The sequence below is a fragment of the Chrysemys picta genome, chromosome 7 (genome assembly GCF_011386835.1).
Source record: "Chrysemys picta bellii isolate R12L10 chromosome 7, ASM1138683v2, whole genome shotgun sequence".
NCBI classification, from domain to species: Eukaryota; Metazoa; Chordata; order Testudines; family Emydidae; genus Chrysemys; species Chrysemys picta.
This window is the reverse complement of record NC_088797.1, coordinates 61,864,178-61,881,357: the sequence shown is the minus strand read 5'-3', so window position 1 is coordinate 61,881,357 and position 17,180 is coordinate 61,864,178. Positions and strand designations below refer to the sequence as shown.

Genomic DNA, 17,180 nt, shown 5'->3' with positions numbered 1-17,180 from the left:
ACACGTTAAATTCTGTTGAGATAGGAGTGCTTCTGTTTCGTACATGTGGCAATTTCCTAATATCGTATCCACAAAAATATGTTTACCCAATTGTCTTCAGTGCTGTCTAGTTCATGCCCCAATTTCTTTTTGAAAACAGTTTGCCTTTGCTGAGCAGTAAATACTGATATCTGCAGCTAATACCTGGAGTGCTCATGCTTCTATCACATTTCAGATGCTGTAGAGATGATCTGACCACAATTTTCTCATTGACCTGTGTAGTTGGCGGCAGTGGTAGAGCTGCAAGTACCATAGGAGCATAATTGCTGAAACATCGGCATGGGTTTATTGGCAAAGCATGCTACTAGGAGTCAGGAAACACCCCATCCCTCTCCCCCCCCCCCCCCCTTACACACACAACCCCCTGCCTCAAATTCTAATCCCAGCCAGGCCACTTACTCACTGTCTCTCTTTGAGTAATTACTTAAACTTTGTAGCCCAGGGTAATTTTGCAAAATGTTTTAAACAGTTGCTAATAGTAGTTCAGTTGCAGTAGGGTTGACAACTAAGGGAGTACAAGTGTAGACAAGTACCAGCCTTGCTTGTCCTACTTCTTTGTTATTTCATATTGCAGTCATTAGTGAGCATAGTGCTTTACAGGCAAATAAAAAGACAAAGTACACACTGAAGCTTAGTCGGCATTATTAGTTGGCTGAAGCTATGGCGAGTGTGGGAATGGTGACAGAAGTCAGGGGGAGATACTGCCTTTCTCAAGAAGAGCAAGATATAAAAGGTGCCATGACAGTGTGGGTTACTTGTTAGTAGTGTCCTTTTATTAAAAAGGTAATTACGTGTGTTTCATTTCATTGAGGGAACTGGAGTTGATAGACTTTGCAAAAATGAGTTTTGAGGAGAACTTTGAATGAGGACACGGTGAACATTAGATCTGGGAAACGTAGTTAAGCTTTTCTTCCCCCTTGCTACAGTAATCGATTCCAAGGCCAGGAGAGATCATTGTGATGATATAGTCTGATCTCCTCTGTAACACAGGCAATAGAACATCCCCAAAATAATTCCTAGAGCAGATCTTTAGAGAAACATCCAGTCTTGATTTAAAAAATTGCTAATGATGGCGAATCCACCATGACACGTGATAAATTGTACCAATGGTTAATTAGTCTCACTGTTTAAAAATTTGCAATTAATTTCCAGTCTGAATGTGTCTGGCTTCAACTTCAAGCCATTGAATGGTGTTATACCTTTCTCTGCTCAATTGAAGAGCCCATTATCAAATGTTGTTCCCCATGGTAGGTACTTATAGACTATGATCAAGTCACCCTTAACTTTCTCTTTATTAAGCTACATAGTTAGAACTCCTTGAGTCTGTCACTATCAGGTGTGTTTTCTAATATTTAAATCATTCTTGTGGCTTTTCTCTGAACCCTCTCCAATTTATCAACATCCTTCTTGAATTGTGGACACTAGAACTGGAGACCGTATCCCAGCAGTGGTTACACCAGTGCCAAATACAGAGGTAAAATACCCTCTCTATACCTCCTCAGGATTCCCCTGTTTATTCATCCAAGGATTTTATTAGCCCTTCTGGCCACAGCATTGCACTGGAAGCTCATGTTCAGCTGATTCTCCACCATGACCCACAAATCTTTTTCAGAGTTGATGTGGCCCAGGATTGAGTCCCCTATCCTGTAAGTATGAAGTATATACTTGGCATGACAGATTTGACAGAGAGATCAGGTTTCAATAAAGACAATAATGGCTGGACCAATGTTCCTGGTAAATGAGGCCCCTACATGAGTCACCTCTATAAACCCTGGAGGCCTCATGGCTACAGGCAAGACAGATTCACGATATCCATGTGACAAGCTCCCTCTGAGATTGCACTGCTTGAGGGAAGTCTATAGAGAATTTACAATGCAGAAAGGACTTTCAGATATCTGATTCCAATCATGGGAGGGGAAGCCCACAGAGAGGGACATTGTAATGAGGGTACTAGAAGCAAAATTTTCCAAATTGGGTGTCTTAGGTTGTGCCCTAAATAGAAGTTGCCTCATTTTCAGAGGTGCAGAGCAACCCCAGCTTCCACGAAGTAAAGATTCAAGAACCTAACTATAGACGCCAAGGGTTGAAAATGCTGGCATAAGTCTCTTCAGGAATCCACACTTCACATAAATGGCCTGGAGATGAGTGCAGCGTTATATGGTGTTTGGGGTTTTGAAGATCTACAATGAAATCTTGGCCCCATTTAAATCAGTGGGAGTTTTGCCATTGACATCAATGGGACCAGGATTTCACCCCTTAGTATATCAAGAGGTGCATCTGATTCAGACTGACAGTCAGAACGCTGATGAGAATATGATAGGGGAGGACGGTGTCTCACTTCCTGTGTTGGAAAGCCCTGCAGGGTGGAATTGGAAACTGTCCCTAAAAGACACTCCTGCGTGTCACTTATTTGATAAGGATGGGCAAAACTATTGCAGACAGACTGAGCCTACCATAATACACCATCAAGAGTGGTCCTGGATAAAAGGCTGGGGAAGTATCTCTGTCACATCTCTGAATACAAAGTTACTAATTTACTACATAAGAAACCAGACTCGGAGACTCATACCATAGTGGCCATAAATGTCTTCCCTTGTCTGTGTACTTGGACCATCACATAAGCCATACCCTCCCTCTGCTTCCCTACTTCCTCTGGCCTATTAGTTACTGACTGACACAGAATTAGTTCTTACTTGGCAGTTGCTGATTGCATCAAAATGAGGACCTCAGCATGCACGAGCAGACAAACATGTTCCTTCTCTCCATGATACCCTGGGATCTTATAAGCATGGCTCCTGATAGGGTAGACATTGAAGAGGTTGCTGTTTCTGAGCAGGTGTCCAAGTGATTCTAGCTGCCCAGAAGGCATCTATTGGAAGGGCATATAATTTCAACTGGAAAAGGTTTGTGAACTGGAGTGAAAAGACCTAGGGGTGGATCATTTTATTTATCTCCCAAAAAACTTTACCAGCCTTCTTTGCCCTTCTCAGTCTTGGTTACAGATCCCACCCATCAGAGTTTATTTGGCTGCTGTTTCATTTGCTGCAGGTAGATACATTTCGCTGTTTTCTGTGCAGATTCTGGCAAGACTTCACAAACTCTTTGTTAAAAGGACCCTTGTCCTTCATCTGGAGTGTACTGAGATCCTTAGAACATCCTCCAGATTTTTCTCTCACTTCTGTCAGATGCATTAAGTCAAACTGTCTCCAGGAGAGCCATGTCTAAATGGTCAGCTGTTTGGCTGACTGCATTCTTTGTTGCTTTTCCTCGGCAGGCCTGCTAAGGCACAGTTATATTAATCACATGAGTCTTGAATATCATTTTGATGCATTTCACTTTCTCTCTGAAGCTGTCTCTGCACTTTGAGGAGGAGGTGTAATTCCCAGCTCAAGAAGATGTACTCTCACTAGCTTTGATTGAGCCAGTGTGTTAAAAATAGAGTGTATCTCTGGTGGCTGGAAGGGCTAGCCATCTGAGTGCCTCTCTATCATCTTAGAGAGGTATTTACTCAAGAAGGCTAGCGGTTTATAGTGCCATGGTTACACTATTGTATTCCCTTGACATGGGAATCACACCTCCAGCTCAAAGTCTAGACAACCTGAGAGGCAGGGAAGGGCCTACTGTACCCTTTCAGCTGGGGCACCCACTGCCTGCCAGTGAAGAAAGTGAGTAACTTTGCAAGTCTAGTAATTCACTGGGAGGTGGATTCAAGAGTTAAGAATCTCTTATAATTACAGCCCTCTGAGTACAAGATTTACAGGTCAGTAGTTTTCCTTTTTTCCCCTCCAAACCTCTTCAGATAGCTAGAATGGATTTTCTCCAAACCGCCAAAACAGTCCATCTCGATTGAAACCAAGCATGAGAAACTAGCTGCTGTGGTAATTTTCAGAGAGTGATAATCCACTGAATATGAATGTTTAAAGGCAAAGTTCCTTCTCAGTACTGTCGGTAGTGTCCTAACAGCACTGAAGATCTTCAGTAGTTTTATATTAACTAGGCATCTGATAACTACTTTGGCTTGTATTACAAGTCTTGCTTTTTATGCTACGGTTGAACAAATCAGAAAAAGTAAGATTTCATTAGATCATTGATGAGCAGTTTAATTTCTGTTTGAAGTTTACAAAGCAGAATGCCACATTGAGCCTAGGGAAACAAAAAGCCAGCCCTGAAATTTGGGGCTAGAAATGAAAACCTGCCTGCCTTCAGTAGGAATCCTTTGAGTGCTGCAGCCAGTGCTGATAATAAGCAGCAGACTCAAATCAATTAACCATCAATATTCATATCCTGTGATCCATAATGAAAGAGTATGGTATATTGCATTATAGCTCAGATCTCTCATTAATATCGTATTGTAGGGAAAAGGCTTCAATAAAAGAATGTGTGGTATATTAACCCAAGAAGTAAATCAATTGTGAATGAAAGTGCCCACAAGAACATAGTATCTCTTGACATTAAAACAGTCGTCTTTTGAGAGCCAAAGAACAAGCCAGGTTGCACTTCTCTCCCTCTCTCTTCATTGGAAGCTGTTTGTGAGTTCTGATTCAGTTTGTTTCCATAGTTTTAGCTCTTTTTGTTTTTAAACTGTGTTTGAACTCTTTGAAAACTTGAAATTGGGTGAAACTTGCTTGGGTTTGGGTTATATCAGGCCTCCAAACTTTGCCCAGGTTTGTGAACCCAGTGAACAAACCCAAACTGATTTTTTTTTAAATGAACCCCCTTTTTTCATGCGAGTTCTAGGGAGGGATTCAGTTTCAACTCATTGTTTTACATGTTTTTGATCAGAAGCTTTCTTGCCTGTGTGTTACTTTGAAATGAACTTCCAGGGAAGGGTGGGTGGGTCGCAAACATCTGTGAAGTGGAACAGATTACAAAACCCCTGCAAACCAAAACTGACAAACTTTACACAGCTTGGGAGATTTTTGGTTTGGAGTTTTGAGTTTGCAGCACTGGTAGAGAGGAGTTATGCCAATGCTACCCAAGTGCTATACCTTGTTTTCTGAATGCATTTTAAATACCATTTCAGCTGCTCAAGTCGAGCTGTCTACTTCAATTGTCAAACATGCTCTTTGGGCCTATTTGCACTGGTTAGCTAAACCCATGCGGTTTTAAAGAAACTGCTGAAGTATGAGTGTAAAGGGGGACAAAGGATTATCAGTGTCCAAAAGGGATTATGGGGTTACAGAGCGATATAAATGTCAGAGAATTACATTAATTAGGGATTATTCTAAACTAGTTGAGTCTGGTTGTTTATAATGAGGAGGCCTGTGTTATTTCTGCTGTTTTTTGAGTAAACATTTGAATAGCCTGTCACTTTATTTACTTTGCATGGAGCTTTTCAGATTTAAGGGGAAAAAAGCCATGGTCCCTGCCTGAAGAGTTTAAAGTCTGAAGAAGGATTGTCCAGTGGTTAGGGCAGTAGATTAAGATGTGGTCAGCCTGGGTTCAGGTCCCAACTCTGCTACAGACTTCCTGTCTGACCTTAGGCAAGTCACTTAGTCTCTCTGTGCCTCCATTCCCCATCTTTATTCCTCACTGTGGGGAATAATAGCCTTTCCCTAACTCACTGTGGTGTAGTGAGCATAATTAGGAGATTGTGATGTACTCAGACACCACAAGCTAGGGCCATGAAAGTACCTAAAACAGACTAATTAGATATAGAGAGAGCCTGAAGATAGCAAAGAATGAGGGTAGGGAGAAGGGGCACAGGAATTAAAACAAATAGGTGTATTGTAGCAGGTGAATCTCATACATTCTGCTTTTTTTTTTTTTTTCATAGACTGAGGTGGGGAAGGAGGAGAAAGAAACATCACAGTAATGGAAGCTGGTGATGGAGAGCAAGGAGGGGAGCAAGGGCTATTAGTGCACAGACATTTTTCCACATAGAGGGAGCTGAGGCTGGGGGAAGAATGAAGTGGAGAAATGAGGCTAGAATGAGCAGGATCTCTTGTCATTCTGGAAACCTATACGTTAAATAACCAGAATCCTTCATAAAATGTCCCCAGTCTCTGCAACACTGTTATCCTTTTTTTGTGGCTATTCTAGTTTATTTCCTTCCTGGCTATTTATCAGTAATCTAGAGGTGTTTAGTGATTTCTCTTTAGTCTCTCACAGATAATACCTCTTGAAATGCACATGATTTTCCACAACAGTTTTGCATGACTTGAAAATACAGATGTATGTGATTATGGTAAAGATGACTTATGTATGTACGTACGTATATGTGTATGTATGTTGATGTTTCAAGGTAGAGAATATTTTAACAGTAAAACAGTATCATTTTGGGTTGAGATTTTTCCTGCTGTTGTATCTTCTCTATGATAGTCTGTCAGTGTTTCTACCTGGACTAACCCTGTGTGTCTCTTGTTTAAAAAAAAAAAAAAATAGAGAGAGAGAGAGAAAGTATTTTCCTTCTGAAGAGCAGGATAGCTATGAATTCAACTATATCTTCCTGGAGTTTGTTCCTAACTGTGTGTGTGTGTGTGTGTGTGTGTGTGTGTGTGTGTGTGTGTGTGTGTGTGTGTAGTCAGATGTGAACAAAAGAAATGGGAGCCAGGGAAGTTCTAATCCTAGCTCTGACACTGACTTCATCTGTAGATTTTCGCAGATCATTTTGCCTGTCTGCCTCAGTATCCCCACTTCTAAAATGGGGATCTGATACTACCTCATAGGGTGTTGAGGTAGTTTCTTATAAAGAGCTTGAATATGAAATGTGCTCTAATTGTGTGCCTTTAATAAAAAGGATACAAGACAGAGCCCAAAAGTAGTCAGAACTCCCAAGTATTTTTGGTTTTAAAGTTGTATATTCTTTATTACCAACATAATGCAAAATGTTAGTGTATAATGATGTGGGCAAACTCTTTTTTCACGAAATGATCACTTTCATATCTGACCTCTCAGTCCTTTTTCTGAAAGGAAACCTGCATAACCCCTTCAAAAGACGAGCCTGGGAGCTTAAATTCATAACTGTGCCAGACACTAAAAATCATATAATAGAGATACTTTTTATGTCTCATTGCACCAATCTGTAACCCTCTAACTCTCCTTTGCCCTATGACTGCAGTGCTGTTAATTGTCCACTTCATCTTGAATGGTCTCTTGCAACATGTGTTACCTCCTTATCTTGTATTTAGCTGTGTCACTGTTTACCTTCCCAGACCTGAAGAAGAGTTCCCTGGAGCTTGAAAGGTTGTTTTTTCACTAACGGAAGTTGGTGCAATAAAAGTCCTTACCTCATCCACACTGTGTATAATAAGATGCTTGAGAGAATGTAAGCCCCCATTTGTTTTTAGCCAGCATGCAAGTAAAAAATGTTGGCAGTTGATAATTTCGGTTCTTTTAAAGAGACATTGTGCATCCTAAATCTGATTTGCATTACCACAGTACTCTTTTACCGTTCTGTTTGGAGCTTTTCTATTTCTGTATTTATATGGATAAATGCATCCATTAACTGTTCAACTGTTGTAGCTGTACCCTTTACCCCTTTCATCATGCTTTAAAAAAAAATGCCAATCAATTTCCTTAGCTTGCGTATTCTACTTGAACTATTGAGTGTCTGTTGGTTACTTTAATGAGTCACTTAATATAGCGTATTTATTTCACATTAATGTTTTCTTCCTGAATGTTTTATTTTAGGTTTAAAGGTTTGGGCCCAACGGTGATTGTGTGTCCAACCACAGTGATGCATCAGTGGGTGAAAGAATTCCACAGTTGGTGGCCTCCCTTTAGAGTTGCAGTTCTACATGAAACTGGCTCTTACACCAACAAAAAGGTAGCATTTGAAAAGTGTGTGTGTGTGTGTGTACTTTGTGTTATCTCAGTATATAGGGTTGTATATCCATTATTCCTGAAGATTTGTGTGTTTGCTTCTTTTTTTTTTTTTTTTAATTGTTTTATCCTTTAAAACATTCTCAGTGATGTGCATATATTCTCTGGGAAACGCAACGAAAAAAAGTGATGACTAAACCGTAATGTAACCAAGAACTTTGTATTGGTCTTAACATTAACGCATGCTTCCATAGTAAGCAGTGCTCTTGCACAGAATTTATTGTTCGCCGTGCCATAGCTCACAATTCTCCGACATACTAAAAACCATCCCAGACCCCTTCCAGTGTACCCTGGGGGAAGGGAATCCTTCTTGACCCCCATGTCTGAGGACTAGTTTAACCATGTGCATGTGAGTAAGAATTCCCATACCATGTCATCTAACCCTGTTCACACCCTACTGTGTTGATGGACATGTAATATTCAACATGTCTTTCTTGAATCTTGTCACATTGGATTCTTCTACCTCCAGAGGCAAAAAATTCCAAACACAGCTCATGCTCTTGACGGAGGGAGAGAGTTGTCCTTGCATCAGTTTAACCTAAACTTTTGTCATCTGAGTTTAATTCCCAGGAGTCCACATTTTCCTTTTGCTCTCTTCTAAATCAATGCAGTCCTCTCTAGGTACTTTTGCCGTGTAATACAAGCCCACATGCACATGGTGAGCACAAATAAATTCCTCTTCTTCAAATTTTAGAGTCTGAAGGCTCAATCCAGAAAGGTGCTGAGCATTGTCAACTCCCTCTGAGTTAAGTGTAGTCTTGATCATTTAAGTAACTCTTTTCTGTATATTCCCGTAGAGGTAAGGTGCTCTCAAGTAAGTGTTCACCATTGTGCAAGGCCATGGTGTAATTGTTTCCTTTGCCTTGTATATAATTAGAAAACAGCGTATGAAATTATTAGCCTTCTTTTCTGCGAATGATCAATGTATCTAAGAACCTATTTGTGTACAGACTACTGGTACTGGAGAATTCTTTCATTGTGCTATCCTGCATCAGAAAAGCCTTGATCCAATCTTTAATTCATTCCACCTTACACACACACACGTCCACTTTTTTTTATTTATTTGGTCATTATCTCAGTTTAAATCAATGAGTCCCACTCCCTTAGAGCAGTGACAGTGTAACTTTTTTCTCTGACAATGTCTCTGCTACTCTTTCACTTCTGGAGTAACCTTTAATTTTATAAAATTGTATTCCATTTCTCAAACTGATGAAATCCGTTTCACATGAAGTTTCAATATTTGGTACTTGTTGGAAAGAAAATGAGAAGAATATTTAGATTTGTTTTCGGCTTCAGTTTCAGGCGCTTAAGTGAGTTTGCAGAATTCAGTAAACGATTTTAAAATTTCTCTTTAAATATTTATTGAATTTCTTGTAATAATATTACAGTGGTATGGCTCTTAATTGCATTTGATTAAATGTATTATGAAATAATCGATACAATTACAGTACACAGCAAAAAATGAACAGCTCACTGAGAAATGTGCTAATAGCTTCCTGTTGCTCAATTAACTCAGTGTCTTCATTCAAGCCCTAAAAGTCTACTGACCACAGTAATATGCTTGCATGTTTTCCTAAATTAAATCATGCATACTTATTTTAGTGTTTTTGTTAATTAATGAACCTGTCTAACTTACACAGAATTTCCACTAGTAGGGAGAGAGGTACACTGAAGACTTCAGGACTCCCAACTCTGTCCCACCATCTAAATAATCAACAGTTCAAATACCTTCTGCTGATGTCTCTTTAAATATTTTTATTTATGTTACCGTAGCACCTGGAGCCTTAGGTATGGACAGGCACCCCATTGTGATAGGTGCTATACAAACACAAAACAAAAAGACACTCCCTGCTCCAAGAAACTTACAGTCTAAGGGCTAGTCTACACTGGCAACGCTTGTGGTTTGTGTGGTCGTGGCTCTAAAAAACCCATCTCCACGAGGGACGTAGTAGTTCCCAGCGCTGGTGCACTGTCTACATTGATGCTTTACAGCGCTGAAACTTGCTGCGCTCAGGGGGGTGTTTTTTCACACCCCTGAGCGAGAAAGTTGCAGCGCTGTAAATTGCCAGTGTAGACAAGCATAAGTATAAGACAAGAAACAACAGATGGATACAGACAGATGGGGGGCAAGGGGAGATAGTGATCAGCAGGTTTGGCAGTGGCTTCTGTACAACAAAAGCAATAATGGCACTCTGCACCTTGGAGCCCTGAAAGAGAATGTCTTACGCTAGGGTGTCAAGGAAAATCAGCATGGTCTAAAACTCATACATTGCTCATGGCTATGGCTAGGTCTACACTACGGGGTGGGGGCGGTCGACCTAAGATACGCAACTTCAGCTATGTGAATAGCGTAGCTGAAGTTGCGTATTTTAGGTCAACTTACCTGGCTGTGAGAACGGCGGCGAGTTGACCGCTGCTGCGCCGCCGTCGACTCCGCTTCCGCCTCTTCCCGCGGTGAATTTCCGAAGTCGACGGCAGAGCCATCGGGGATTGATTTTATCACTTCTTCAGTAGACGCGATAAGTCGATCCCCAATACATCGATTGCTACCCGCCAATCCGGCGGGTAGTGAAGACGTGCCCTATATGCCACAGTTTTTCCTACTCACTCCATAGCCAAAAAAGGGTCAGTTTATGTGTCTAATTAAATTAAATCCCTTCATAAAATCTGTGTTGGCACTTCATTGGCCTTGGAGTGAAGGAGTCTGTTACTGTTACGATTTCATTAAAACAAATACAATTTACAACATCGTGAAATCTGATCCTGCAAAATAAGTAGTTCTTTAGGCTTGTTCTTTCCTATTTCAAATTCTTCCTCAATACACACTTACTCTGAAGCCTGTCTGTGCTGACCTACCACCTACAGAAGGTTTACACAACAGTAATGCAGTGATTCCATCTCCAGATCACCTGTGACCTTAAATATAGTTTGCTGTTCATCTGTTCAGATTGTATAGTGTTTGATTCAAGGACCTTGCTGCCCCTTTGTTCTGGCAATACTGAGTTCAGTAAATAAATATGAATATTGTGATGAGAGATAAGCAGGTTTGCTTACTTAAAGATGAAATTGAAGTGATAAAAAGTAAAATCAGAGTTCTGTTCTCTCAGTACAACCCAGAGGTGTTTGATTCTTAAATGACAGTTCTAGGACTGGCTTATTAATCTAGCGGTATATCATAATGTGTTACCATGTGACACGTGAGTTCTGAGCTTGATACTTTTGCTTTTCAGACAAACAGAATCTGGGAGCCCTGCAGTGGTAGCATACTCTGCTCCTGATCGGGAGGGGACCAGTGGTGGGCCACCTGTGGCCCATCAGGGTAATCCGCTGTCAGGCTGCCAGACCATTTGTTTTAAGTTTGCACGGCTGCCCACAGCTCCCAGTGGTTTGCCGTTCCTGCCCAATGGGGGCTGCGGGAAGCGGTGTGGGTACAAATGTAAACAAACGGTCTGCCAGCGGATTACCCTGACGGGCCACAGGTTGCCCACCATTGGGAGGGACCCTTCACTCCCTAAGCTGGCAGAGATGAGAATGCTGTGGGTCCGTGCAGAGTGATTAATGGCTCCTCTGAATTAACCAGAGGTTACAGGAAAAGTGTTAACAAGTTCCAAGGGACGCTGCAGTCAGATGCCCTTGGCCAGAAGAACATTCACAACAGTAGTCTTATAAGAGGCGCTCTGGGATGCATGAGAGGGCAAATGACTCCCAAGAAGCCAAAAATATTCAGCTCCTACAGCTGATGAATAAAATTTAGCTATATGGCAAAAAAAAATTGAATAGGAATTGACATATGGCCTTTTGGACATGGTAGTAACTGTGAAGTATACCTAAGAGGCAACAGGACAAGAGTTTTATAAATCTTCAAATGAACCTTGAATTCTTTAACTAGAAGTTGAGAAAATATCTAGATCTACTGTACTATTACTGTTGTACTGCCTTGCATCCTGGGATCTCCAAGCGTTTTACAAACATTAACCCTACTAAACATTTTATTCACTTTACATCTAGTTATACTGTGCCTTTGTAGTTGTCGTCCCCATCCTGGACAATGATCCCTCACTTTCACAGACCTTGGGAGACAGGCCAGTCCTCATCCACAGACAACCCGCCAACCTTAAGCATATTCTCACCAGCAACCACGCACCGCACCATAACAACTCTAACTCAGGAACCAACCCATGCAACAAACCTCGATGCCAACTCTGCCCACATATTTACACCAGCAACACCATCACAGGACCTAAGCAGATCAGCTACAACATCACCGGCTCATTCACCTGCACGTCCACCAATGTTATATATGCCAGCAGTGCCCCTCTGCTATGTACATTGGCCAAACTGGACAGTCACTACGCAAGAGGATAAATGGACACAAGTCAGATATCAGGAATGGCAATATACAAAAACCTGTAGGAGAACACTTCAACCTCCCTGACCACACAATAGCAGATGTTAAGGTAGCCATCTGACAGCAAAAAACTTCAGGACCAGACTCCAAAGAGAAACTGCTGAGCTCCAGTTCATTTGCAAATTTGACACCATCAGATCAAGATTAAACAAAGACTATGAATGGCTTTCAAACTACAGAAGCAGTTTCTCCTCCCTTGGTATTCACACCTCAGCTGCTAGCAGAGCACCTCACCCTCCCTGATTGAACTAACCTCGTTATCTCCATACTGATTTATACCTGCCTCTGGAGATTTCCATTACTTGCATCTGAAGAAGTGAGGTTCTTACCCACGAAAGCTTATGCTCCCAATACTTCTGTTAGTCTTAAAGGTGCCACAGGACCCTCTGTTGCTTTTCCATTATCCAAGTCATTAATGCAAATATTGACTATTATCAGACCTAGAACTGATCCCCGGTGGGACCCCACTGGATATGCCCTCCCATTTTCACAGCAAGCCCATTGATAACTATTCTGAGTGTAGTCTTTCAACTAATTATGTACCCACTTTATAGTTTTCACCTAGACTGCAAATCATGTGGAACTGTATCAAAAGCCTTACTAAAATCAAGATATATTACATTTACTGCTTTCCCCCTATGCAGTAGCCCAGGAACCCTGTCAAAGGAGGAAATGTAGGTTATTTGGCATGATTTGTTCTTGACAAATCCAGGCTGGGTACTCTTTATAACCCTATTATCCTTTAGATGCTTACAAACTTGTTTAATAATTTGTTTATTTGGGGGCAAAATGAGCCAAGTCATGTGCAAGACTTAACAGATAATACAAGAGAAAGTTTAGTTAACTAAGCAAATCACTAAAATGTACAAACGAGGTTTTGCAGCACAACGATTCTTACTACATGACCAAAGAAGCTGTAAAGTCAAAATGGTCCAATTCATATCACTCCAACCGTCAAACTTTAAAAACTGAATAACAGACATTTCCTATTGAGAATTTTTATGTGGCATTACAAGACAAGAATTTGAAGTTCGGGAGAAGAAAAAAAAGCTGTAGTGCTGGTGGCTAAGTTTTGAACTGTATCAGTCAGTCTTGCAAATCTGCTATACTCCTCCTCTCACCCAGGGATAATGTATGTATTTGAAGATATGGGAGGTTAACTTGTTTTTTCTTTACCACCAACACCATTATAAAAGTGGAGCATATAGCTTTCCAGTAGTGCGCTTCGTCACTGGGAAAAGAAGAGGGTTGGAAAGACCTCCCTCACCCAACAAAATTCTGAGTGTATGTCTACACTACACTCAGTAATTACTGCGGTGATGCATGTCCGCACTACTCTCCTTGGGTCAGTGGTGCACGTCCTCACCAGGATCGTTTCCACCAACCTAAGAAGGGCAATGTGGGAAGCTGTTAAAGCCTCTCAGCTCTGCTAGCAGCTCCCTGCCAGGAGCCCAGCTACCCCCCAGGCTCCCAACAGGCTGCCCCATTCTCTGCCAGAAGCCAGGGGAAGCTGCCTGGGGCTTCCTGCCTCCCCATTCCCCGCTGGGAGTGGGGGGGAAGATTCCCGGGGCTTCTTGGCCCTGGGGAATGGGGTCCAGCTGCCCCAGCTCCCGACAGGGAGTGGGAGCGTGGAAGTGTACCCAGGCTTCTTGCCCCGACTCCCAGCTGGGAGCGGGGTCCAGCCATCCAGCTCTCCAGTAGAGTGGGGGCAGCTGGGCTCTAGCTGCCTAGCTTTCTTATCAGTTTCATGGCACCTGCTGTGAAATTGACAGGACAGCAAACTGTGGATGTAAGTAACGGAGTATCTACACAGATACTGCCTTGCCCTAACTACGCCAACATAAGCCCTGCGCCTCTTGTGGAGGTGGAGTAGGGCGCTTACATCGGCAGAAGCAAGGTTGTAGTGTAGACACTGACATAATTAGGTCGACATAAGCTACCTTACGTCAACCTAATTGTGTAATGTAGACCAATCTGAGTAACTAAAGCACCCACGCACAGCTTGAAGCACAACCTATTGTTAAAGTTGCAGAGTCATCTTTGTATGTCTAGTCAGTTTGAGGCAGTTGAAGAGCAGAATAGCCCAGATATAAGTGCACAGGAGCATGGCTACATGCCCTCCAAGACAGAAAGGCATGCAGATACTGACATGACAGTTTACCATGCAGTGCCAGACTTTGAAATCAAAGTACTGCTAATGTCTCTCTGCAGTGTACCCATAGGCAATTTTTGCTCTATTTATAAATAAATATTTCTTCAGGAAAAAAAAAGCCAAAGGCACCTTGTACTGCAAAGGAAAATGACGTAATCCATAGAAATGGCTAACTGCAATATAGTTTCACTCTTTTAAAAAATTGTCTCTTCAAAAAAGAAATACCTTTCTCTCCACCAGGCTCAATATTTACTGGTCTGGTTTCCTACATAGAGAGCCTGTTTAAAATCTAATATACATGTATGTGACACTGTCTAGAATCTGTACAAGCACCTTCCCACCTGAGAATCTCTAAGTGCTTTGCGAATGTTAATTAATCCTTGTTCTACTACTGTAACATAGGTATTTTCCTATTGTACAGATAGGGAAACTGAAGTACAGAGGTCACAGAGTCAGTGGCAGAACCAGCTGTAAAATCTCAGTTCAAAGGTAGCCAAGGCCTGGAACTAAATCCCTTTCTCAATATGGAAATAAACTTAAAGTGAAGCAACAACAAACAGTGTCCTTTTAAATATGTAATAAGCTCTCTAACTATTTTAATTGCAACTTTTACATTTATTAAAGATTTGTAATGTGTTGTTGAAGCCTTTTCATAGTGCCATTTAGATTGTTTTGGGGGGCACATAGCAAAGAGAGGTTTTATAGGTTGAATTTATGGATCTCTTCTTAATGGTTAGTTATGAGATAGTGAAAAGAGTGCTGGAGAAGGCAGTTTTGATTGACAATAATACATGGTTGAGTAAGCGATTCTATATTTATTGTCCTGGTAGGTTCACACTTGTTTTTTAAATACATATTGAAATCTTGGGGAAATAGTAGCACAGCTTGTTCATGGTCTGTTTTTGTTCAGATTTTTTTCATTCACATACATAAGTTGTATCACAACAAAATCATGCAATATAACACTTAAATATTCAGCAGGAAGAAGAATGTGTTTAGTTAGAGGCATTTCTCCGGTGTGCATCATCAGAAATAGGATACGGCCAAAAAAATCATTGGTTGCTGCTTGTCAAAATGCTGTCCTGTGTTGGACACTAGACACATCTTAATTGGGAGGCCCTAGATAATCAGTCTATCACCCTGATTTAGGAAGAAAGATCATTGTTTCAAGTCTGATAGCAAAAAATACTGTTTTGTATAAAAATGCAAAATTTAAAGGGAAAAAAAGTTTTCTCATTTTGTCATTGTTTCTTGTAGTCTGTGACACCGTCTCTTTTAATACCAGAACTTAGAATTTCAAGCCTAATTAACCACCGCTTAACCCTTAGGCATTGGATGAATTTGTCCCCATTAAGCAAAACTTATTCTAATGCTGTCCCAGTTAAGCAGCAGTCATTGCCATGCACTATCATTAGGCTAAATTGGTTCCCTGAGACATCCCAGTAAAGCTAACATTGCTATTAAGTACATCTTAATTTAAGCAAAATAAAGAGTATTATGAGCAGATTGCAAACTAAAGACTATAAATACACCAGCTGATAAAGTAGCATGAATTCTGAAATGCTACAGTATCAGAACAGGATACATCAAAATTTAACACTGAAACCTCTGAAAACCCTCTTCCTTTTATATTATGTTAAGAACTGTAACTTACGCCGTACACCCTCAAGTATCCGCTAGATACACCAAAATGATAGGTAATAAATGTTGTTGTATGCATTGTTAAAATTGTGTTTGCTGTGTTTTTCTTCTTTGTCAGCACAAATCCTTGTTTATTAAAGATTTAGCTTGAAGGAAATTTTAATTAATTACAGGTTCAGTAAATCCTGACTAGGAATCTGCTGTGCTGTTTACAGTGAATGGCCTTCATGTGCCTATGTTTCACTCCTGTTCTCTCTGCTATCTGACAATGTGATTTATGGCTGTTGTTTTTCTACCAGTCCACTGTTTGCCCTCTAGGAGGGATTGGTCTCCTGAGCCTCCATAATAACAGCAGCACTTTCACAAAACATCTTTTAATGACAACAGTGTAGCATTCTGTAAGTCAGGCTAATTGCAGACATACCCTATTAATTGCAAAAACTAGGAGAGGTTACATATTTTACAAGCTTTTAATTTGAAATCGCCCGAGATGATTTGTCTTAAGTGTTTGGGTAGAGATGTCTACAATATTCTGCGATAGGCCATTACTGAGAATCTAGAACACACAGTTACAGAATACTAGGAATGAATCAGGTGAAGTTAAGTTGTGTGGGCGAATCTGCCTAGGAATACTACTGCTTCTGTAATACAGAATGTTATAAAAAGAGTTCATGTTATGGGAATTAAGGAGCTAATTTCTACTTTTATTTTAACAATTGCATATGTTACACTTATTTCAGTCGATAACATTCAAAGAGTAGAAAATCTAAGGTTGAACTGGAAGAGGTTGGGGGGGGCGTTATGTCATGTCTTCAGCTATATAGGGATCAGTTACAATTTTTTTTTTTTTTTTTTTTTTTTTTACAGAAAGTGATTGGTGGCTTATCAGATGTTCATCTGAGTCATTAGGGAGGAAAGCAGTGTGTTTTAAAAAAAAAATAAAAAAATTCTGATTTTTAAAAATCACACCTTTGTTTATAAGCTCAAAATCTGCTAGATACATGATCGTTTTTGTTACGTACCAGTTCTGGCCATTGTTTGGCAAACATTTTCATGTTTTCTCCTTGGGAATTTAAAAAATCAGAAGACCCCCTGGCTGTCATCTTTTTTTCTTTT

The 17,180-nt window shown here is 40.7% G+C and overlaps 1 protein-coding gene across 4 annotated transcripts in view; it reads left to right on the top strand.

Moving 5' to 3' along the window:
- Positions 1-17,180, top strand: part of ERCC6 (ERCC excision repair 6, chromatin remodeling factor) — a 92,591-nt gene that overhangs the window by 35,820 nt on the left and 39,591 nt on the right. For all 4 annotated transcript variants that reach the window (XM_065551624.1, XM_008173062.4, XM_042856117.2 and 1 more), the window contains exon 7: positions 7,672-7,807. In XM_065551624.1, coding sequence (XP_065407696.1) covers positions 7,672-7,807 — 136 coding nt within the window. The remainder of the gene's footprint in view (positions 1-7,671; positions 7,808-17,180) is intronic.